General features: G+C 39.2%; 1 protein-coding gene across 5 annotated transcripts in view; it reads right to left on the reverse strand.

The window, feature by feature from the left end:
* Positions 1-24,772, reverse strand: part of LOC119863952 (teneurin-2-like) — a 664,488-nt gene that overhangs the window by 56,329 nt on the left and 583,387 nt on the right. For all 5 annotated transcript variants that reach the window (XM_038534817.1, XM_038534816.1, XM_038534818.1 and 2 more), the window contains one exon: positions 20,962-21,261. In XM_038534817.1, coding sequence (XP_038390745.1) covers positions 20,962-21,187 — 226 coding nt within the window. In that variant the 5' untranslated portion in view covers positions 21,188-21,261. The remainder of the gene's footprint in view (positions 1-20,961; positions 21,262-24,772) is intronic.

Raw genomic sequence — 24,772 nt, forward strand, 5'->3', positions numbered from 1 at the left:
TGGTGATAATGTAAGCACTTGCCCTGGATTTTTTTTTCTTTAACAAAATTAAGAATTTACTGATAAGCATAATAGGAGAACAAACATCCAATTTCTCAGGAGTGCAAGAAGTAAAAATCCAAAAGAAAGAGATTTTTGAGTTCTCATATGTATAATTAGTATCCATATAATTTTTTCTAAAATGCTCAATGTCTTTACAATGCCATTTGCCACTGTAAGGTAATACTAAAAGGCTATATCAGTCTCACAGTATTTATAAACATAACCGACTTGGATCAAAAACGGGGGATGACATAATCTTGTAGAGGATCTTGATGCACATGAAAATGACAATCAGGACAGTAAGTAGGTGAAGAAAGAACACTCCTTTCAGGGTAAGTCTGGAGGTTCTTCACTCCAAATGGCATTCAACTATAATTGTATATTTAAATATAGTTGTAGTTCTCTCTCAGCAGATCTCACAAACTATGGTATTAGTAATGTGAAATTAAATATAACTAGACGTATTCAAAGATCTAGCAAGTAAAAGAAGAGCCAGGACTGATTCCACACAGAAGCAGAGAGAGAGAGTGATCTGGGAGGGGTCTATGGATCATTCATGCTTTCCTTGGACTCATTTTAGGAGAAAACTAAGGCTTAAAGAGGGTAAGTGACATGTCAAGGTGACAAAGTAAATTAATGTCAGAGTCCAAGTAAGGGTTGAGGCTCCATGAGGACGGTGTTTTCCTCCTGCCAGGGTCCTGTTTGGCAGCATAGATGCTCGTTGCTCAGCTGCTGAATCCACCAAAAATGTCACGCTTTATCCTGCATCACCTTGGTGGTGTCACCCAAAACTAGAGATGGTTATGAAAGATAGATTCAGAGGGAAAAAGCATCTCTTGTAAGTTTTTTTTTTCCTTTTGTTCAGGTTTATGTAGCAAACGTTGTAACACACTGAGATTAATTTTCACATAAGACCTATTTTTCTCATGGGAATCAGACATCATTTCTTGTTCCTTTTTCATATCATGACACTGTCCTCCCTAGGGATGATTTGTTGTATAGGTGGAAAGCTGTCCACAGACACATCCAAAATGGACAGAAAAATCCAGCAAGTCTTGCCTTTGTCTCTTGACTCCATCTTTTCTGTTCTGGGCATTTGTGTGTTTTGGACCGAGATACAGGAGTTCCTTTTTAGATAAGTCTAAGCAATATTTTACAGTTAGGGTAAATGGAGGTGAATAGTATACCAGATTACTCTATGGCCTACAGTATTTATTTTTCTTTGTTTTAATGGTCATTTGATTAAAATATACCACAATCAGATCCAATCAAATCATTAACTTCATGTACAACTCTTTAAGTAATTTAACACATTTAGTATATATGATTTTTGTGTATGTTTGTGAACATAAACATATAAATTTATGTACTTACAAATTTATAAATATATAAATTTTAATGTTTAAGATATGTAATATGTTCCATATGATTTATTGAACATGCATATTTAATATGTGTATATTTATGCACATATGCATATGTATAAAACTATATGTGTACGGCCAATTTAAAAAAAATAAAAGTACATTCATGCTATAATTCAAATACTGTAGGGTTTGGTAATTATGATGTCACTGCAAAAAAACTAAGGTTTGAGGGGTAGTCATTTGATCTTGTATAACCCCCTTTTCGTGGCCTCAGAGAAATAAGACATAGGATCCCTACATTCATAAAACTTAAAATTGGTTTAACAAAATGATACATTATAGCATATGATATGGGGTACGATTTTTAAAGAGAATTTAATTTTAGGAAGGATTTTTAAGGTTTATTTATTTATTTGAGAGAGAGCACTAGCATGTGCGTAAGTGGGAGGGGACAAGTAAAGAGAGCAGAGGGAGAGGGACACAGAGAATCCTTGAGCAGACTGCCTGCTGAGCATGGAGTCCACCGTGCACGGCTCCATCCCAGGACCCTGAGGTCATGACCTGAGCCAAAAACAAGAGTGGGATGCCTAACTGACTGAGCCACCCATACACCACTTAAGAAGTATTTTTGATTTTTGATTCATGCCCTAAACATTTAGAGTTATACTAAAGTCCAGCTTACTTACTATTTTTTCTCTCTACATTAGCATGATTTAAAATACCATTTATATATATATATTTATAATACACATTTATATTAGTGTCATGTACAAAGATTTATATAGAATTATGATCACTGAGGCATTATAATAACAAAAAAAATACATGAAAACCAAAATTCCACTGGAATGAAAAGATTAAGTGTAAGAGATAGTGTGGATATAGTCACATGGCAATGACATACAGTTGTTGGAGAAATCTTATTCCAGAAGATTTCGAGAAAAAAAAATTCAAGACATGATAAGTAAAAAGAGCAGAGTATTAAAAGTACATATAATTTCAATTTTGAAAATACGCTATATGTGCGCAGAAGCAGCTAAAAGGCTAGAAAATAAACATACCAAAATGATAATAGCAATTGTTGCTGAGAAGTAAGATAATCGGTTGTTTGAATTTTCTTCTTTATATATGTGTCATTCTCAAATTCTTTATAATGAATATGCATTGTTTTTATAATCAGAAAAAAAAAATGCAACCCAAGTTCTTTAAAAAGACTCTTAAAGACTGACTCCCAAATTATCCCAAGCCCCATGCAGCAACCTGAGCCCTATTCTCCTCCTCAGTGAAGCCAGGTTATGCCACCACATTCAAATGTCCAGGGTCCCTGAGATGTGGGCCAAACCAGGCAATAACGAACTCACTATTTTCTAAAAATACAGTGAAATGAAGACAGACTCTAGTACTGAGCATTTTATGCTAAATATTCTAATTATTAATAATGCAATTAATTCAATTAAAAAGATACTTTATAAAATAAGAATAAATGGGGTTTAAACTAAGTCCCTCACTGTCTAAGGTTCATTTGGGTCCCAGCTTAACAATTATTTACATTTAGTATAAACTAATTTACTGTTATTATCATTTTTATTAACGTCATCAATTTCTCTGATTCACTTTCACACATTCAAGGGGAATCAACAACACTAATTTTCCAGCCTATAATTTGTATGTGACAACCAAGCGTGGTGTACATCTCTCATATGAATTTAATTCTTCCTTTTTTTAGTTGTTTAGGGTTCAGTCCTGATCAAATGAAATTCAGAATGCTATTTATTTCTTTCGTAAAACACAAAACCTCCTACTCAGAGGTCACTGCAATTGCATCAAATGAGAGGCTAATTAATGTGTTTATTAAGTTTACTCTGAAATAAACACATATATGCAAAAGTGAAAATGCTTCTTTTTCCTTTTCTTTTTTTAAGCAAGTGCCAGGTGATGGCATCTATATACACAAACACTGCATACTCTAAGGAGGACTTTCTACAAATATTTTTAAAGGCTCCTTTTGGCTCTGAAAAAAGTAATATACTGGGACTGCCACAGGAGCATGAGTCGGGCTGTGAGAAGCCATAATCCGAATATGCTAAGAAAATGTAAGCAAAAAATTGCAAATAAAACTGCTTATATTCATGTAACTTGTTTGGCGACAGCCGTATAGCATAAGGAAAGCTGCTATAACTCATAACAGCATCTTGTAATAAAACAGCTCTATGCATCCCTCTCAAACTGTTCAGTGCTCAGAACTCATCAGATGGCTGAGTAAGCATTACACTTTGGGACAGTAAATCTGTTTCCAATATGGTGTACATTCACAGATAGGCGCTTTAGTATTCATCCTAAGACACTTCCAGCTAAGCACTCATAAAGAAAGGGTAATCATATATTTAAATATCGGGATGCTATTTTCTCTGTCTATTTTAGTAATCTAGTTCACACTAGAACAAGCCTAAATGGATCTTAGGAAACCTTTAGCAAACTCAACCCTGACTCACAGCGTAGAATCTCTACCTACAGTGGTCTCTGGGAAACCTCTTCTGCTCCCGTGATACTCGGTGCTTCTGTTTGCCATGGTAGTTTCTGTGTGGTACTAGCATTATATGGCTCTCTTTATTGCCCTCACATTAGCTCGTGGGTTTCCTTAGAGCATGGGCTGCTCCATTTCCATGTCTATATTTTCCCAGTTCCTAAACAAAACCAGAGACAAAGCCAACCATAGGTAAATATTTGATGATTGAATGAGTCATGTAAACTCTGGAGTAGGTCCTAGGACACTGACTGTACAGAGGAATACACTTTGCCCCAGAAGTCCTGTCTGAGACTCCTGCCCAGCGTCCCATGGTTCACCATGGTCCAGCAGAAGCTTGAAGCCATGTCTCCTGACTTCAGACTCTCTGTCCTGAATTGCTGAGTTGCTGGAAAATCTGAGTTGCTGAAAATCTGTGCAAGGGAACAAGTGAAGCTGGAGGCAGGGGGTGGCCTTCTCGGCAGGCTAGAACTCTGACTTGCTCTGATTCACCCCATCTAGTCACACAAGACACAGCAGGAGAGAGACACAGGGAAGAACAACTTGAGGTAAACATGGGTGAGGACACATCAAGGAGCTGGAGACTGCAGCAGTCAGAGAATGGTCCAGCCCGTCACTTCATAGGGATGGGGAGGTAAGAACTATCTCCTGTGGGTTCAGAGAAAGGAAAGGAAATAGTTTAAAAAAAGAAAAAGAAAAAGAAAAGGCACAACGAAAGTGAGGAGAACTAAAGACCACACTTTTGGTGTTGAAATGATTCGTGCTTGAGGACTGGAGAGGCAAAGGACAGAGTTGCCCACCCAGGTCTCCTGCTTCACTCTTGTCAAATATCAACAGATTCCTTAGTCACTGTAAACTCAACTCTGTGAATTTAGGGGAAGGAACAATGAACTTGGTCAGTAGGTGGTTGAGCTAGATGAATACTGAACTAGAATCCCGCTCTAAACCTAGAAGCTTATGTGACCTTGGCCTCAGCTTCCTTATCTGTCAAGTGAGTGGTTTGAAACAGATTGGCCCTGAGGGTCTGTCTGGTTCTGATATTCTATGTTCACAGCACTTTTGAGAGAGTCACCATACCCTCGCCATCTACGGTTTCCAGAGAAATAGCATCTGTCACATGAGTGACACAGCATTTGTATCCCTCCCTTTATTTTTCTTCTGCTAAGGTGTTTTAATCCTGACAGTATAATAGAATAAATCACAGCCATCAGAGATGGGAGTGACACTGGCCACACACATTCGAGATAAACAGTCAAAAATCACTCACCCATGCCTTCCCCTTTGCCCACAGCCTCTGCTGTCTGACAACACTAAGGTTGAAACTACAATTTCCATCTGGCTGCTCAGATCTGTACACCAAAATAACCCTCTGCATTGTCTTAATAGCTGTAATGATACTCTGCTTTCTAGCAGCCTGTCTATTCAGACCATCTCAATATTTGGACTTGATTGCTTCCCTTCAGCATATGTTGAGGGAAGTATGGTTGTTATATAGTCAATCAACAAACATCTCTCAGAGCCTACAAACAGCAGCACTAAAGGTAGATTGCTTAGGTTTGATTTTCTTCCCACCACTTAATGTACAAGTTGCCTGCCCTTGGGAAGGGTAAGTAACCCCTCAAAACCTTGGTTTTCCTTAAGCATAGTGATGAGTTTTATTTAGGAACCTCACAGGTATGAGGCACACATATTGAGATAGGAACCTCAGTAACTTTAGCTATTAACATTACTGTTACAACCCTTTATCCCTGTGTTAGACAAGAGAAGGAGATTATTACAGTGCTAGAGAGATAGATGAAGGTGATAAAAAGCTTCAAAAAGACAGAGTTCAGGCAGCCCCTGGTGGCTCGGCGGTTTAGTGCCGCCTTCAGCCCAGGGCGTGATTCTGGAGAGCCGGGATCGAGTCCCACGTCGGGCTCCCAGCATGGAGTCTGCTTTCCCTCTGCCTGTGTCTCTTCCTCTCTTTCTGTGTGCCTCTCATGAATAAATAAATAAAATCTTTAAATAAATAAAAAAAAAGACAGAGTTCTCAGAATAATTGGCCTGGGGGCTAACTAATTCCCATAAATGGATGATTTTCAAGATGCACTCTTATCCACCTGTTTGCTTTGCTTCCTCAACACTTAGCTTAGCTGGCATTCCTGCACCCACCTGTGAAAGCGATCTGTGAATGAGAAGCTATGATATTCCGTACAACCAAGGATGGATATGTTTGTGTATGACAGGGGGTTTTTTGATCTTTAAAATATATATATATATATATTCTCTCTAAAGAAGAAAGGACTGTGACATACCTGAATTAAACCACCTTTGAAAAGCCAAGGAATCACTGTCTTTCAAGGATGACTGAGGTCCAAGAAGTCAATATTCACTGTGGCTTCTGAGAGAGGCAGCAAGACGTGGAAGCTAGTGGTGGATACATGGTTTAAAATAAAGCAAGAAAGGGTTACACCCACTCTTCCGATCCACAAAGCAAGAGTTCTGGATAAGGGTCATGATCTGATGGAAATGTGCTCTCTTTGTGCTCCACAAAACATCCACTGCTCAGATGTGTAACTCATAGCAAACTCAGTACAAGGAGGGAGCTTACTGCCTTCGGTGTATAGACAACTCAGAGACTCCACAAATTTCTGTCAGACACACTTGAACCGCCTCTAGGCGGCAGGTGTTCCTATTTCCCCTTAAAGTGATCCTGGATGGCTTTTACCTGTTTTTACCTCTTCCTGCTCACACTCTACCTTAGGATTTGTTTCCTGCTGAGAAGTCAGCAGCTTTGTACTATTGCTCTCCGGCTGAAAATCCTCAAATGAGTTCCCACTGTCCCCTTAGTTTTCTGATTATCATGATCTCCATATTTTGGTCTTTCCATTTTAAAAATGGGGGTGATGTTGAGTTAATAAATGTTAAGATTGCTGAAGAATGCCTGGCACTTCAAAAGTATGTAATGAGAAGTATGATCATGAAACAAACAAACAAACAAACAACTCTATGAAAGAAGATTCCTTCTATTCATTTGATCCCTGCCCCAGCCCCTTTATAAAATGTGCTGAATCCCTGCCAGGGCATGCTGAATCCTTCTAATTCCATTAAAGACCAAAAGCAGGTAGCTTACAATATTAAGCTGCTACATAATTAAACATTCTATGACAAATCATTCTCCTGAGATGTAAACTGACGTTGAACAAAAAGTAAGTTGTTCCCACCGATATTAATTCTCTGTCTTATAGTTTTGAGATCAAGCCATTTGAGTTGCCTCAAAAGGGTTAATAAAAGACCTCATAAAGGTCTCTGAAATCTGAGGCTGAAATTACAGCATGTGTTATTATTACTGTTTTTGTTAGTCACCCAGAAAGCAAGTGAGATATGTGCTTAGAGGATATAAAAAAGAAACAAAAATGCATGTTGGCTTTCACTCAGGGTTTGGCTAAAAATACATTCCGACATGCAGCGCACAGGCATGTCCTAGAAAGCTCGCATGGTACTGGGGGCGGCCAAGAGGCAGCTCTGGCTTTGTTTGGCAACAAAGATCACTTGATCATGCAGAGAGAGTAGGGGGTCTGGCAGAGTCAGCTTTGAGTAAAAAACTGTGACTTCCAATGTTCCTTCCCAATGTACTGTGGCCAAACTGAAATAACACAGGGCAAACAGATGCCCTATGGGGAGGTGGGAAGGGGGTTAAGGAGGATGGAGGGAGAGCTTTGGGACCAGATGTGATCCCTTCAAATTCTAATGTATGATGAGAATCTCTGTTCAACAAACATTTATTAAATGTCTCTGTGAATGGCACTCTAGCTGGTACTAAGGGGGATGGAAAGATGAATGAGCCACTGTCTTCATCCTCCAGGAACTTACAGCGTATATTTACAGCTCGCTATTCTGCATGGAGATGTGACGTGATGGCTTTCAGAGGGGAAAATGCAGTACCAGGTTTCCCAGGCATATAGTGAGAAATCGTACATGTAGTAAAAGCAACAACAAAGACAACCAACCAGGGAACACTATATTTTTGCAATTTTTATATAAATCTACAACTATTTTAAAATTAAAAGTTTACTAATTTTTAAGACCAACCAACCAAACGTAAATCATAGTGTTTCTTATGTAAAACAAAATCAAAAAGTAAATCCTAAACATTCTAAAATTTAGTAAATACCAAGCCATATCTTTAACACAAGCCCAGTGTCTTCTTTTTAAATCAATCAATTCCCAACCATGAAGTCCTATGCTGGCATCTTTAAGGAACTAAATCTCCCAGATAGACAGTCTTCCTTTGGCCTACACAGTGTATCTCAAAATGATTCAGCTGCCAGAGGTCTTAACCCACATTGCCCTGAAAGCAAAGGCTGAGAAGAATTCTTGTGAATAAGTACTTTATTTGTGATTCAGAGGAGCAGGAGTAAGGGACAGGGTGAATAGACAGGCCAGAAGGAAGAGCCAAAATAAGGATGTGTGACAGAGTTGGCCACTGCTGGGGGTGCCTCGTGATGATGGTGATGGGACCTTCCAAGGAGCCTTAGGCTGTGCTTCTCAGGATGAAGGAGAGGAACATATGTCATGAGCTTCCTATCTACTGGCTTCTGAACCCACTGGTCAAGGTGGCCTCACAAGTGCTGATTCTGGGATTGTTCACACTTGGTTGTCCTCATCCGTAAGGGAATTTACCACCTTAGTGTCTAAAAATTCCAGGGCAGGAAAACAGGCCAGCATGTTGTGCAGAGCTTACTTAAATAGCTCCAAGAGTACATTACAGCAACATTTAAAACCTGAGGATTTTATTTAAAAAAAATCCAGATTTCTCATTTTCTTGATAAGTTGTGAGATATAGAACACACTAGACTTGAATACTCTACAGGCTCCAAATCATCAGAGATGTGAGGCACTGCCTAGACATGCATAATCCAACCTGGGACAGTCTCCACCATGACACATAGTTGAAAACCCAGCTTGTTTCATTCCTTGATCTTACCTGCCTTCTCCTATGAATATTGGACTTTTCGCCCTGTCTTGAACTATTCCTAGACTTAATAAATATTCACAGTGAAAACCAAGCAGGGACTTACTATTAACACTATCTTTCCTCACTGGCTTCATCTTTCAAAATGAATATAATTTGATTGTATTCCTTCCAACAGTAGGTTTCAATTCATCATTATTGCTTTGATGTTGAATGTTAGATCAATGGATATAATTAATTGATTACGTGTTGTATTCCAAGCCAGATGCTCAAATTAAATCCTCACTTTTAATGTCTAGCAGAATGCAAGATAAGAAGCAGGAGTGCTTAAAGAATCAGTCTACTTGCTTCTTCTGACTCAGAACAAAGAAGTGGACCCTCCAACCAAGAAACAACCCTGTAACACCTGATACACAGGTGTTGGTTTGGAAATACTATAATAATGAGCTCCCAGCTACATGGTATTTATTAAGCAAAACTCTCTAGGAATGAGGAATTGTCTATTAAAACTAGAATCATGGGCTTTTGAGTGAAAAGGAAGATTCCAAGTCATGATGCTAAGCATGAGGTCCTGTATGTTTGAAAGGCTGTTACCAAAGAGATGGTTATATTCTCCAGAGTTCATCCAGTTATACTCAATCCTTTGAGATGTATGTATAAAAATATTGATGCCTTAGTCTAACCTTCCAGTGATTCAGACTTAATTAGTCCTAAACAGGTTTGGGGCACAGGGACTTTTCAAAACTTCCCAGAAAACTCTAATGAGTGGCCTAATGAGTAAAGGGACAAGAATGGCATGGGGCTGTGGCCATATTCGCTGTCCCCTCACTGCTCAGCTCAGACAACTCAGCACTTTCCGTAGCCTACCTGGCTGTTCAGTCTCTGGGTTTGTGAAGCAGAAAGTGTTAAGTGGGTCATCTCCAGGCAGGGCTTTTGCTACACATACAAAAGGGGGTCAGAATGTGAGCATTAGCTAAATTGTCACTGTGAACTAGCAAGAATTTGAACCCAAGGCAAAATTGACAGTGTCACCCAAATTTGCAGTCATTCTGGGAGGAATTTTTTTGGGCTCTGGATAGTCACCCTGCAGATGCCTGGATTCATTCTTTCTTTTCTCTTTTCTTTTCTCTTTCCTTTCCTTTCCTTTCTCTTTCTTTCTTTCTTTCTTTCTTTCTTTCTTTCTTTCTTTCTTTCTTTCTTTCTTTCTTCTTTTTTTTTTTTGACATGAAAGTAATATTTTCCCTTCTGTCAATGTTCCAGCAAACATATCCATAGAAACATATTTAACCCACTGATATTCCTCCCTAAATAAATTCAACATTTTTGTTCAAAGTGCTACAGGTAAATTCAGTGTTTTAATTCCCATACGCGAAGGGGACTTTACCTGTACAAGGACGAACTGAGAAGCATGTATTATACAGTCAAGGTGGCAGCAGATGTGGGGGGATTTAAAAGGAAGTGCTTCAAACTATTTTTAAAATAAAATGCATCCCACTGGGACAGCAACTGCCCAATGCCTACTATTCATAAATCAGGGTGAACAAAGAGAAGCTTCACATTTTGTGGCTCTGGCCAAAGAAAAAGACCTGAAAAGGAAGGAGAATAACAGGTTCAGCCGAGAATATAACAGAACTCATCCGATTTTCTCTGTGTCTTTTTCTTTTTCTTTCTTTCTTTTTTTTTTAATGTGTTGTTTTTGTTTTTGTTTTTGTTTTTGTTTTAATTCCCCAAAAGATCTTTCTATCTCGGAGAAAATGCAGCAAACATAATGCTCATGGTAACTTTGGGAAAATATTCCAGATATTATATAAGAGACTGTTGGACCTTATTAAATAAGTCTGTGTTGCACTTATTTTTAATATCTTTGCACACACTCAGTATTTGTTCTGATCGCTCCCAGCAGAGATTTATTACGAAAGTAGATCTGACTTGAGGTTGAGTGGAAAGGAAAGCAGTCAGTGCAGAAGGAATATTGAGTAACTTGGTGCAAGGGAGTTTGGCTGCAGCAGAGAGAGAGGGCTTGTGAGATATGCATGCCAATTAAGGTGCTCAAGAAATGAACATGAATTCATTTCGGGTACACACCAGCCCCCTCCTCTTCCTGCATCCCTAGGGATGCTTCTGGAATTGCCAGACCTGAAAATTAAATTATAAACCTAAAACACGACGCTGAAAATGTAATGTCTCCTTTGATAATATCAGTAGGATGATTCATCAGTGGGTGGGGCAGCGTCCCTCCTGGATGCACAGCGTAAGGCATGGTGAGCCCGACATTGGCAATTACTCCAGCTCTCACAGCAGCTTCTCCAAAGCTCCCAGTTGGAATTCTATCCTGTCACAGATCACATTGCACCCAAGGCCTCCTACACATATGACACAGTAGGTCCCTACAGAGGCACAACCACAATCCGTGGCACCAGGGTGGAAAAGCCAAAAGGGAACCACCAATACTCACAAAAAGCAAATGTTATTGCACTGCAGTATGTGAGTGTCAAAGTGTGCTGCAGAAAACTCTTGCAGGCTGGCATTTCACGAGGTGGGATTTGATATCATCATGCTGGACAGACACACAGCCCACATGTTCTAAGTTCCTTTTCTGAGCCATGCTTTACATTCGTCTTCTTGGAACAGGAAACAAGCCACTAAACAGAACAAATTCTCTTGGAGTTGCAACCGTGAGTCACAGCACAAAACTGCAAAGAATTTTGTTTATCTCCCTGTTCACAAGAGTCAGAATCCACATGAGCTGTCTGCTGAGTCACTCATACTGAGGATAATAGTAACAATAACAACTCATAAAGGGCCATCAGAGTTCAGAAGGCGGAGGTTTCACCAAAGAGGTGGTTTGTACATTAAGCCTTGTGGGAAGGAGGGATTTGGAATAGGCAGATATGTATTCTACAAAGAAGAAATGGGCAGAGGAAGGTACATACTCTTTTTGCTATTGCTATGGCCTTCAGGGGCTGGGTATATAAAGTCAATGACTGAAGAGATGACTGGTAGAAGACAAAAAACAAGAGATGTGGCCTGTGGCAAACTGGAATGTGAATGGACTGGCTACAGGCACTCCATTCAAAATTTCTAAAGCAATCTGTAAGCCGAACTAAGCATATCTAGGGGCTAAGTATGCCTGTGTGCATTAACTTTGTGACCTCTGATTTAAGGGATAAAAAGGAGGCCACCCCTGAGTAGAGGAGTGGGAAATAAAGCTAGTCCTGTTTTATTTATTTATGCCTGGAATACAAAGTCAAGTTTGGACTGAGTAGAGCCTACAATGGAAGTTCTTGCTGTTGTTGTTTTCCCAACTCTCTTTACAAGAATTTCTTCTTTTTCCTGTCCATTGATTACCTGTGTTCCCATCTGAGCTTCTTATTTCTTTTCCTTGTACATTTTTCCTGGATAATCACACTGAGTCCCATGAAATTATTAGCTGTCAACTCCTAAATCTCTATCTAGCTCAAATCTCTCAGCAGTATTTCAGAGTTGTATTTTCAACTGCCTATTAGATATCTACATGTGCATGGCCTAAGGGCACCTCCAACTCAAAGGGTCCACTGTTACACATACTATCTTTACTTACAAACCAGCTCATCCTCTGTTCCAAACCCAAGTGACTGGCACTAACATTTAGACAGTTTCCATAACCAGAAACTTCAGTCCTTGAATCTTCTTCTCTTCCTTACCTTGTTTTTCCTATCAGTTGCCACAAAGTATTGACCTGATATTCTTTTCTTTTTTTTTTAAGATTTTATTTATTTATTCATGAGAGACACACACAGAGAGAGAGAGAGAGAGAGAGAGAGAGAGGCAGAGACACAGACAGAGGAAGAAGCAGGCTCTATGCAGGGAGCCTGACGTGGGATCTACCTGGGACTCCAGGGCCCTGGAGTATGTGAGTGTCAGAAGGCAGGCACTAAACCTCTGAGCCACCCAGGGATCCCTTGACTTGATATTCTAAACAGCCTTAGCTTTGCTAGATAAGTTACCTATTGGCAGGAATACAATACAGACTCACTTGCACACAAACATACCCACCCTCCCCATACATACACACACATACTTGGTCTTTGCTTTATTAAGCCAATGATAGAGAATGAACAAGGTACTGTGGTCACACAGGAAAGGAGTGATGAAATCTTTTTTCTGTATTTTTCTTGCTCTGAATCCATATGAGGTGCTCTGTTGCTGATGCTACTCTTTATATAGTCAGGAACCTAACAATATTGAGGGAAAAAAAAAATCCAAACTCTTGGAACAACGCTACTAATACTCAGCAGTATGTCACCATTCCAGGAGAACTTGAACTAACAATCTATGCACTTCCATTTAAGGGCTTATATACAAGTATTGACCTTTCCTATCTCTTTAAGTAAACTCAACATCAGAAAGGTAAAATACTCTTTACAAAAGGACAAAGCAGTCAATGCGCAAGATTCCCAGAACAATGTCTGCCTCCACTTCCACAGTGTCCTAAAAAGTCAATGATCTCTGTGGCTCAACAACATTTTTCAAAACATCTTCATCATCCCAGGTCAGACTACCAAACTCCCTTGCCTGGATGGAACATGCTCTCCTAATCTTCCTCACTGAGCATCTTGTCTCCCTGTAATATATTCCATAAACTGAAGGTAGCGTTATCTCCCCAAAGGACATCATGACCCACTTTCACCCTACCACTCTAGCTCATTTGTCCCCACTCCACATTCAGCGAACTTGAACTTCTTGTAGATTCTTGGAACAACCAAGCTTTGTCATCTCTGGACCTTTGCACATAAGGTATCTTTTGCCTGAAAACTTCTTGTTGCCCATCTAATCCCCCAACTCCTCATCCTTCAAGTGTATGAAAGGATGTCATAACATCTGGCATTCCTAATGCACAATTCTGGGGTAGATTCCTCTCCAGAACCACAGGGTATTTTCTCTTTTTGGTGTTTATCAGATATACCTAATTATATATCTATTAGATCTTTCCTTTTTAGGATCACCAACTACATGTGGTTACAGACTGTATTTGCCTTATTCATTGCTATACCCCATAACTTAGAGTTGCTTCATGGGTGCTCCAAAACATATTTGAATTAATTTGAGTGAAGGGGCAAAAATAGGGCAGTGTTTCAGAAATTCAATACCATTGATGATACAAAAAAAAAAAAAAAAAAGCCAGGGGAAGGACTAAGGGAAGGAGGCAATTTAAATGGTGAAATAGTTGTCCAGTCTTGAAATGTTAGAAGTTTCCCATGGAATAAGAAATTTGGACAAAAGATAAATTAAGAAAATACAACTGTCATGATTTGGTGAACACAATATTAAAAAAAGACAGAGTTTTCTTGGAAGACCAAAATGTAAGAGTTGTGATACCAGTTCCCCAAAGCTAGGAAATAAAAAATGGAAACAGATTTTGAGGAAATGACAAGTTTTCTACTGGACTATTAAAGAAGACATACTCCAGGAGCAGTTAGAAAAGTAGAAATGGAGCTTGGAAAGACCATTCATGTTAGACTTGAGTATCAGCAGAGTTGGGAGCCCCTTTTATGAAGCCAGTAGTATTCCTTCTCCACTTATGATACCATAACCTTTCTTTCTGGTAAGGAATTCATTCCATCCAGTTTAGGAGGCACTCACCATAAGTCATCTCCAAGCACAGAGTAGGCCTAAGTCAAAGGCATGGCCAAGTAAAGTCAAAGTGATGGAGGCATCAGTGTGTACCCCCTGCCAGGCCTATCTGGATCTGACCCTTTCCAACAATGTTATGGAGGGCAGAGAATATGAGAGTAGGATTATCAACAGACATCTTCAAACAGTCTCTCCAAAGAATAAAGCCAAGTACAGAGAATGAGAGATGGTATGTATAAACCCAGATGCATTGTTATTCTCCAGTGATGGAAGACAAAGCATCACACCTTTTGTATAAGTTCATTTCAGTTGGAATATTATCTCACTTTCATTTGTAACTGAAAAAGTCTTGAAAAGTAGGTACAGTGAATGTTGAAGTTATAGGAACTGGACTGTTATGAGAGTGCCATGGAAAAGAAGAGCAGAGGGCTAAGGGTGAAAATGGAGAAGTACCACAGAAAAAAAGAACAAAAAAAGAAATACAATTCAGAGAAAGTTAGATGCAAAGTAGGAAGCCAAATTGACATTAGGTAATTACTTAAAGGGTAATAATTGGGCAGACACAGAGATTTTATTTTAAACAACATAGGTTTAATACCAGAAGGGCATTGAATAATACAACAAAGAAAATCCAAAGAAGACTGAATCACTAAGTGACAAGGACTCCAAATTATTATCCATAGAGTGATGAGAATGGATTTTCTCTAGAGTTTATAAGGACAAAATCTTCCCTTAATTAAACCCAGCCCTAATATTCACATTTATTTATATGCCATAGAATGCACACCTTTAAAAATGTTTGTATCCAATGACACTACCTTAGAGCATTTTTTCTAATCTTTTTTTCTTTTTTTCCTTGTAAAGTTGTTTGACTAGCAACTCTGTTACAGTCTGTTGGCATCAGCTGACAGTTGTTAGATGGTATCCTTCCTTCTTTTCTAAAAATAGGGAAATAATGTGTGAGTTATGTTCATCTTTGGTACCAAAAGGTATGGAGCATAGGAAGTCAAGCACACTTTACCAACAACTGGAAGAAAAATTCTGGATTTGAAGATGTCAGAAATTTTTGCAAGTCATAAGAGACGAGGGCAAGGAAAAAATATTTCTCTTGCACACAATAGTAAGAGAGGTAGAAAGCAGATGATGACCACTTCTATTGGTAACCTAATTAAAATGACAATCTGATAACCACTAGCATTTATTCATGACTTATTAAAAGAAAGATAGCATGCATACCATGATAAATGCATAATCATAAAAAAATGACCCCAGTAACGATAGTGTGGGAACTTTTGCAGAGGGAAAAAATGAGATATAGTGGGTCTATGTTCTAGGATTTGATCAAGCTCTCACTAATGGAATACATCAGTACTGGGGTACAGGCAGTTTAACTTTGGGTCTGCATTCTAAACTGCTCTCCTATATGCCTCTCATATGAAGCAAGAAGAATTCCAGTTAGCCAGCAAGAAGACAATGAATGCTGACCTGACAAACTTTCGAACTTCACTAAAACTTAAAAATGTTCTTCGTGGGTAAAGGGCTGGAGTTTTCACAACAGAATCTTTCTAACTGTTGCTTTGGGTACAGTGGTGAAAGAACTGTTTTAAGACACTGGTATAGGCAGAAATGCTCACAGATTTCCACAGTATTTCAACAATTCTTATACACACTGATTGAATGACTACAGTTAACACGTTAGCTTATTAGCAGTTCTTCATGAGTCCCTAGCATATTAACACAGGTTAAATGTATGCTACACCAGGTTAGACAGAGTAAAACACTGCCCCAATTAGTTTAAAGATCACAAGAGTGAAAACTGGCTTATGAAATACCAAAATCACACCTAGCCTAAAATGTGTATGTGTGTATGTCTTTATGTATTTTTTTAAGTGCATCAAAGGGCTGGTGAAAGATATTTCTGTGCTAGAACTGATTGAGAGAACCAATGCAAGCATATTTTCAAAAATCCAATCTTCCCCCAATTCTTTCTTCAACCTTGACCCAAAGAGACAGCCTGAGGTGCAGAGAAAGAATTCAATCTTGGCCCTCTCTCAGGAGACCTGCAGTACTAACTGGAAAGAAGGGCTTTTTGAGGCATGAGAAGCCTGGCTGAACTCTCTGGCCCACTGGGCCTTGCCTAGCACAGAAACCAGTCAGTTCTGCTTACCTGAGCAATATCATTTAGATAGCAACACCTTTCTTGGCTAGTGTTCCAGGTTGAGAGGTTGTGCGAAAAGGTGATGACTACCGGGGAGGGCAAAGAATCAGTGCTGACAGCCTGGCGCACGTTCTGACAGCAGGAACTTTTTCCTACAGTGGTGGTTGGAGGAGAGCTACTTTAGGCAGAGAGGCCTGCAGGGAGTCTAGGACAGTTGTGGAATGGAGGCGAATGCGTGAGCAGAGGAAAAGAGATCCATGGTGCTGGCAGTAGTACACATTGTACATTCAAGATAGCAACTGTAGTTCCTACGGTAAGGAATGTTTAAAGCTGTTGATACTTAAAAAGACTCACAAATTAAACTTCATAGCCTTTGACTTAGGCTTTAATGGCTTGTTTTTGTTTATTTACTTGGGAGGTGATCCAACACAGTACTTCAAGTTCAAGGCCCACCTCTTGAATCCAACCTCCTGGATTTAAAATCTCTCTTTACCAATTCCTACATTTGTGACCTTTGGAATGATTTCTTTAACCTCTCTGTGCCTCAGTTTCCTTATCTAGCAAAAAGAAGATAATAACAGAACCCATCTCACAGCACTGTCGTGAATGTTTCCCTGAGTTAATATAAACAAAATGCTCAGACTGACGCCTGATATATAGAAAGTGCTCAATGAATGTTAGCCATTCCTCTTTGGTCATTCTTGTCATTCCTGTTTGATACATCTGAAAATGGTGTACTGATCCCAGTGAAGCACAGAATGTAGACCTCACATAAATATGCAGAAGCAGAGTTCAAATCTAACTTGAGGCTCCCAAGCCATGGGGGAATGTCTTGTGCATCACGCTGCTCTACACCCGAACTTCAGGGTTCCAACAAACAAGCTCATACAATCTGCCTGGGCACTTGGCTGACCTTCATTATTCAAAGTGGCATCTATTTCACAGGTTAGAGTGAGGCCGGGTGTGACCAGGGATCAGACCCCTGGTCACTTTTGTCAGGTGCCTTAACTCTCAGACCACTAGGATGCTATTCAGGGCAGAATTAGTCATTTACTAATTACTAATTACTCCAATGGCCACAGACCTAAGGTCAGCAATCTTCTCCCTTCACACCAGGAGGATCCAGCATAATAGAGGCCAGACAGGTAATTTGCATTGTCTCTTCTTAGGAGCAGAGGCTGATCCTGTGTTAAAAGCAAGCAAAGAAGGTATAATTTGATGGGAACTTCCATTAGCTCCTCACGGGAACACCGAGCCTACCTCTCCTGCTGGGACCTGGCAGGTTCTCACATTTGATACCTAAAGATACTTTGCAAGGGAACCAGACAGGTCTGACCCTGGCCCCACATCACTTTTAGTAGTTGGCAATACTTTTCCACTCTGAGCATCTGGAGAGTCATCCAACTGTGTTTGCCAAACTTGCTTGAATGTGAGAAGCATGTTTGTTTTATGATCAGTGTCTTGGGTTTTAAATAAGAATACCACAGGAGATGATCCCGCTATGATCCTTGCTAATGTACCTCTAGGCTAATAAGTTCTGAGATGATCCTGCTCTTTGATTTCATGAATAAGAAAATAAAATGGGAAATGCGTGACATTTAAAAATTATTGTTATTCCTGAGAGTAAAATTTATTTTAACCCTCTCTGTAGTGGCTAAGTCTCACATTGACTATGATGCTTGCCAGATTGTATCTCCTGTTCTTCCTCTCCTTAAATATGTGCTTATTTACTTCCTGAGTTCAATTTTAGAACCCATCAAAGTAGATCCACTCAGACTCTGACTACATTTTCATGCATAAATTCATAGATGTCTTCAGAAGGAACTGCACTTGCATATGCAAATACTTTCCAATGCCTTTTCATTTCTACTTTTGGCCTGCAGTTTTTAATTCATGCAAACACATTACACAAACAAATATGGGCTCAGTAACAACACACGGCATGTGTGAATTGTTAATTGCAGAGCGATGAGTTTGATATGGCCAAGCAACTTCCATTATTATCAATGGAGAGGAACAAGATTAAACAGGAAGAATAAAGGTGTATTTGAACATAAAATCCCCAGCATTGGGTTTCATTTTATGTAAATATTAATAAGGGAAAAGGTGACAGGACAATCCACAATTCAACAATAATCTGGGATCTATAGCTCAGTGCACAGTGATCCAGAAACCGGGCTGCACCTTTAATGAGACTTAGGCAGAAAGGTCTACATTTCAGCACAGAATCATAAGAAACAAAAATGTGTGCAGCAACACCGTAAATAAAACCAAAAATATAGCAGAAACTGAAAGGCTTTCAACAATACTGAACGTGCATCACCTTTCAAAATATTTGAGTCTTGTATTAGTGATACTCCTGGAAATAACAAGTGTCCTAATATTGTACATTGAAAATTTAAACAGTCCCTTAATTAATTAAGCTGTGATTCTTCATATTTTTTTCCAATTCCCATTCATGCACTTAGGGGTCAGGAGAGAACTTGGTGAAGTAAAACATTTGTTGAAGTTACTCACAGATCAAAGACATCTGATACAGAGCAATTTTCAAGCAACCCCTCCCCTTGTTTGAAGTGTGTTTTATTTACATGATGATAACTCAGAAAATGAGAGTGTAGATTAAATATAAATTGTATCCTGCAAGGGTCTATGGTTGCAGTGGAAATAGAATTTTAACTATTTTTCTGCTGATTTACTTAAATATTCTCTGAAATCTAAAAACTGGAGCTAGGCTAACTGGGGGCATGTGAAAACATGTTTGTTTTTTTGTTTTTTTGTTTTTTTTAAGAACGAACTAGAGAGAGAGAGAGAGAGAGAATACATATGTGTGGTTTCCCAACAGGAATGGAATTCTAAGCTCCTATTAATTGAATGTGACAACCCCACACCCCCAAAAAACATTTATATTGAAGCCTAATCCCCAATGGTATTTGGAGGTGGTGCTTTGGGGAGATGATTGAGTCATGACAGTAGACTCATCATGAATGGATTTAACTATAAAAGAAGACCCAGAGAACACTCCCTCCTTCCTCAGCTATGTGAGGACACAGGGAAAGACAGCTGTCAATGAACCAGGACACTAACTGGCTAGTACATTTATCTTGGACTTCTCAGCCTCCAAAACTCTACGAAATAAATGTCTATCATTTATAAGCCACCAGTTTAAGATATTTTGTTATATAGCAGCAGGAAAGGACCAAGACACAAGCTAAAGCATCTCACGAGGAATTAAATTAGTTGAAATATTCACTGACAGGAACATGAAACAAGAAATCAAGGATCAATGTTATGAACAAATGATGCAATAACCTAGCAGGCAGGGCCTGGAACTTGGCAGTGGCAGAGTGACCATTCCCGATGCAGTCACTGTATTTTTGTTCATTCACTTGTAATTTTGCTAAGCTGTTAATGTAAATCACACATGGCAAGGCTGGTACATGAAGCACAGGACATGGAGCTGGTGAGTCAACCTCACCATACTGCCTTTCAGCACTGTTTTTGCTTTAGCCTATATGTCCATACATTTACAGCAACCCTTGACAAGTGATAACAAACCTCCTCACGGATATTGGATATGAAGAGAGTGCCAACTGTTAGTGCTTGAGAAAAATACTCTCCACCCCAAAGAAATCAAAATACTGAGAGAAAAATAACTTTTGGTGAAAGTGGCAGGGAGAATTATATCTGTGGAATTGGGTAATAACATACATCAGCTCACCTATGCTCTGAAACACAAAAGGACCAATGCATAACTCAAAATTAACACCACATCTGAGAAGGAAAAAAATTATATATTGCACAGGATAGGGGAGGTTCAAATAGGTTTTAATCAATATGCCATTTGTTCAAAGAGAATCTAACTGAGAAGCTCGATGTGTAAAACAGTAGAAATTCCAGCTCTTGCAGGCTTGTATGTGGGATTCAAGAAAAACAGTTTAAAAGCCACAGATAATTTTGTGTTCCTCAGGACAGGGATTCATAATGGTCTCAGAAATACCCCTTACAACACCAAAAGGTTTGCTGTACCTTACATCTATCAAAACCTACCATTGTGGGGCTCCAAAGCAACCACCAAATTGTCAAGGAATTCAGTGTCTGGGACAAAAGAGGCACTTCTGTAATTCCCACAGGCTTCTGCTACAGGTCAATAAAAGGATTGTTTTCTGAAACTAGACTCTAAAGTGGGGATGATACCGACAGGCTTTGCTTCCAGTTTTTACCAACCTCAGTGATCGACGCGCAACAGTGCAAGTCAAGAATGTAAGGCAGCTCGGAGCAAGTCAGCGGGGTCAGCTCTACCTACCTTGTCTGGGAAACTCATCTGACTCCCGGTGAACGAGGTCTGTGACTCGGTTTCCATAGTGCATTCTGCTGTCGTGGTCATAGGCCTTCAGAGTCTCGCTGGAGCTGTAGGACTTCTGCGTGGGCACGCGGCAGTCTTCACTGTCCAGGGAGGAACTGGTGTAGCGGCACTCCTTGCCACACCGCCCCCTGGTCAGAGAGCGGTGTCGCCTGTCCTTTACATCCATTATTCCGGGTCTGGCAGAAAGCTGACGATGTCAGAAAGGTGAGGCCTGAGTTTCGGCACTTGTCACTCTGCCACCTAAAAACATCAAAGGAAGAGAACAAGACGGTGATTATAAGAAATGCTGCCTTCTGGTCTGACTCGTGCTCTGACTCAGATAAAAACATAAAAAGGAAATTTGGTCAGTGGCACACAATCTCTTTTGCAAATGCTTAATGTATACTTAAACAGGCAGCCAAGACAGAACAACTGGATACAGTAAATTAATTATTTGTCCAGTTAATAGATTTAAAAAAAATAGTAAACTAACCCATCTTTTGATTTTCCTGTATGTATACGGATGACATAAGTCTGTCACTAATGTAAGATTTTACTATGAAGCGGTTCAAAGCAAAACTGATTTCGCCTATCTTTAATTGCATTCTCTTTTTGCTGTAGAGAAGTTGGGGTCAACAAATATCAAATTAAATAATCAAAAATAAAAGAAAGGTGTACGGAGGCATACATATATGCTACTGAAGCTTTGTAATGGTACTAAGTCACATCTGACTAATATACAATTGTCTAGCTGTGTCTGGAGAATAGTAACATAAGCTATTCTCGACATGCAAAGAATCCTCCTCCAATTTCTTTAATGAACCTTTAGCAAACTCCCAATCAGTTTTCTTTCCTTTACAGATCGGTGGTGTCTTGAACAGGCCTGGTGACTCCCTCCCTTAATCACCTACCAACAGGAGATCTTCCTCACAAGAGGTCTCACTGGCACAACCACCTGATCATCAATCTAAGCCTGCCCATCCCTTCATTGCTGGGATATCCACTGCTGAAAAGAAAAATGAGGAAGAGTACTGAATGCAGTAGGTAAACTGATGGGAAGGAACCTCTTTAACATATGAACTGGTGACCAGAGAGCTCCTAGGTCTGTCACTTGACATCCTGAGTCCGAAACTGTACACCACAAACATCACTCAGAAAACACTAGCCTTCTGCAACCCTTTGTTTGTCTCCCAGAGTTAGGAGTCTCTTATGGTTTGTGTTCCTCTCTAATTTTTTTTCCCACTCAGTTTCCCTTCTTTCTCTTATAGTCCCTTTCACTATTTCTTATAATCCACATATGAGTAGAGGGCAGGGGGATGGGCAACTGGGTGATAGGCACTAAGGAGGGCACTCGATGGGATGAGCACTGGGTGTTATACTATTTGTTGGCAAATTGATTTAAAACAACAACAACAAAAAAAAAACGGAATGGGTATCCCCCGCCCAAAGAAAAGAAAGGAAAAGAAAAAAAAAAAAGAAAGAAAGAAAGAAAACACTAGCTTTCTGCCTAGCAAATACAACAAAATTGCTTAGATGCCTCCAAGTTTCAAATGATGGGCTCTTAGTGATTTCATTGGCCATGCAAAATAGCATGGGCCATAGGGCCAGGGCCTGGACAGAATGGGAAAATATGAAACTTAATTAAAATGGGAAATGCAACCCAGAGACAGTGTAATGATTTTTCTCCAGACTACTGTTGCTCCCTGCCTCCTCAATATGTCAAAAAATATTTGGTGGGCAGATCTGTAGCTTTGAACCCCTCTACTCTTCTTTGGCTATTTACCACATTGTCATGGGATGTCTATTTATACCAAAGAACTAGCCTATATGCACAGCGATGGGCATGGCATCCGTCTTAAGACAGCAGAATCCAAGTTATCCTTTCCTTGTCTTTTTATACTCAGAGTCCCTTTTGGATCTCAGGAACCCTCCTGATTTACATTACCTGTATATTTTATCAAATGCAGCTTGTAATCATGGGCAATTTTATTTGAAAATTGGCAATTAAAAAGAAGGTATGCCTGTTGTGAACATCAAACACAGTGGTGTTGCTGCCACCATCACTCATAAAAGAGCTAATCTTTAGTTTCCTGGAGCATACATTTCCTGACTGGAGTCTGAGAAGCATTTTGGAGAGTTACTAGTCAAGACCTCAGGACCTGCTTGAAGGACAGAAATAGGCAATGTTGGCATGGAAGTTTTTGCTGCTGTGTAGCTGATCCAAGTATATTAACATTGACGCAATTTCTAAATGCCAAAAATCACCTTCCCTAGTTTACAACATGTGATCTCAACATTTTGGAATTCATATTAGAGGCTGGTTAAGAGTATGTCCATTGAAGTCTTAGATTGGATGCTAACCTTACCAATGGCCACTGAGTGGCCAGAGCTTTTACAAAATTAGTCCTGGACTTTCAAATTTAATTTCTCAACCAGCAAATACAGAAAATAACAGAATCTACTACATAAAGTTTTGGCAAAAATTAAAACAGCTACTGTGGTAAAGCTCCTAATATGTTGTCTAATACATGGTAGGGACTCTAAAAGAAATAGGTTTTCTCCTCCGAATAAATTTTTTTCTTAGGCAAGTATAGACTTGCATAAGACAGAAAGTGGCAACAATAATATAAATCCCTAGAATTCAAAGTTCTAATTATAAATATCAATACTTGAACTACACACAGATAAAGACTTTCAGCCCCTATTAAAGGTACATAAGACTGTGCACCCACACTGAAGAACTACAGTGTTTCTTTGAGAAATTGGTGTTTTGAGTGAATTTTATAATTTTTACCTCTCCTGCTTCACCTTAAGTTTTTACTTTTTAATGTTTTTAGTGTTCCTGACTCATGAAATCCTATCTCCTCCAATTTGTATCATGCTTTAAAAAGCAGACTGACTTTCTGTGTGTGGGCATCTGATTTTATTTCATATACTGCTAAAAAATCATGTTCTAAATGGGGGCCTAAAGGTATATTATCTATTCATAAAGTGCAAGAGCTATAGTGAATGGCCATTTTGACATTTAATTTGGTTGTCCAGCAATCTTTTCCTGTTAAATTCCTCTTTCTTGGGTATTCCTTTGATAGTAAATTTGTCAGCAATGTCATCTCTGGACAAATGACAGAAGTTTATGTATAATGAAGAAACAAAAAAGGACAAATATTAGAGAACGCTAATTTTTTAAGGAACTGAGCAAAGTACAGATTGTTGGCTGAAAGACATTCTGCACTTAGCCTGCCTGTTATTTAAAAATTAGTTTTCAAGATTCAAAAAGACAAAATAGAAGAATTTATGTTACAATCTGGATCTCCAGCTTATTGTGAAAATTTGGGCAGTCTAGAAATGTCCACTTCCAGAAAGATGTATTAAATGTACTTCACATATTCCTCCCACTAGGTACAACTAAAACACCCAGATATTATATATAAAACAAACATAAGAAAAAAAAATATGAAGGGTGGAAAGAAAAGGCAGACCTAGCTAGGGCCTTTACAACCCAAGGAACAATTCTGTGGCAAGTTCCTGAGATTTCTTTTTGCCCTATATATCCCAGACTTGGAGCTAAAGACACTGGCAACACAAAAACATCAATAGGCACAAACAACAAAAGCTCCAACAAAAAGCAGGCTTTCTCTAGTCAGAGGACTAACAAAGAAGCAGTATAATAAGAATGAAAATGTTTAGTCAGTAACCACTTCCCTCTAGCCAAACAACAAGGAAAATACTGTAGTCCCAGTCTCACCTTCATCACCAAAAGCCAAGTGGGGAA

This window comes from Canis lupus, chromosome 4 (assembly GCF_011100685.1).
Source record: "Canis lupus familiaris isolate Mischka breed German Shepherd chromosome 4, alternate assembly UU_Cfam_GSD_1.0, whole genome shotgun sequence".
NCBI lineage: Eukaryota > Metazoa > Chordata > Mammalia > Carnivora > Canidae > Canis > Canis lupus.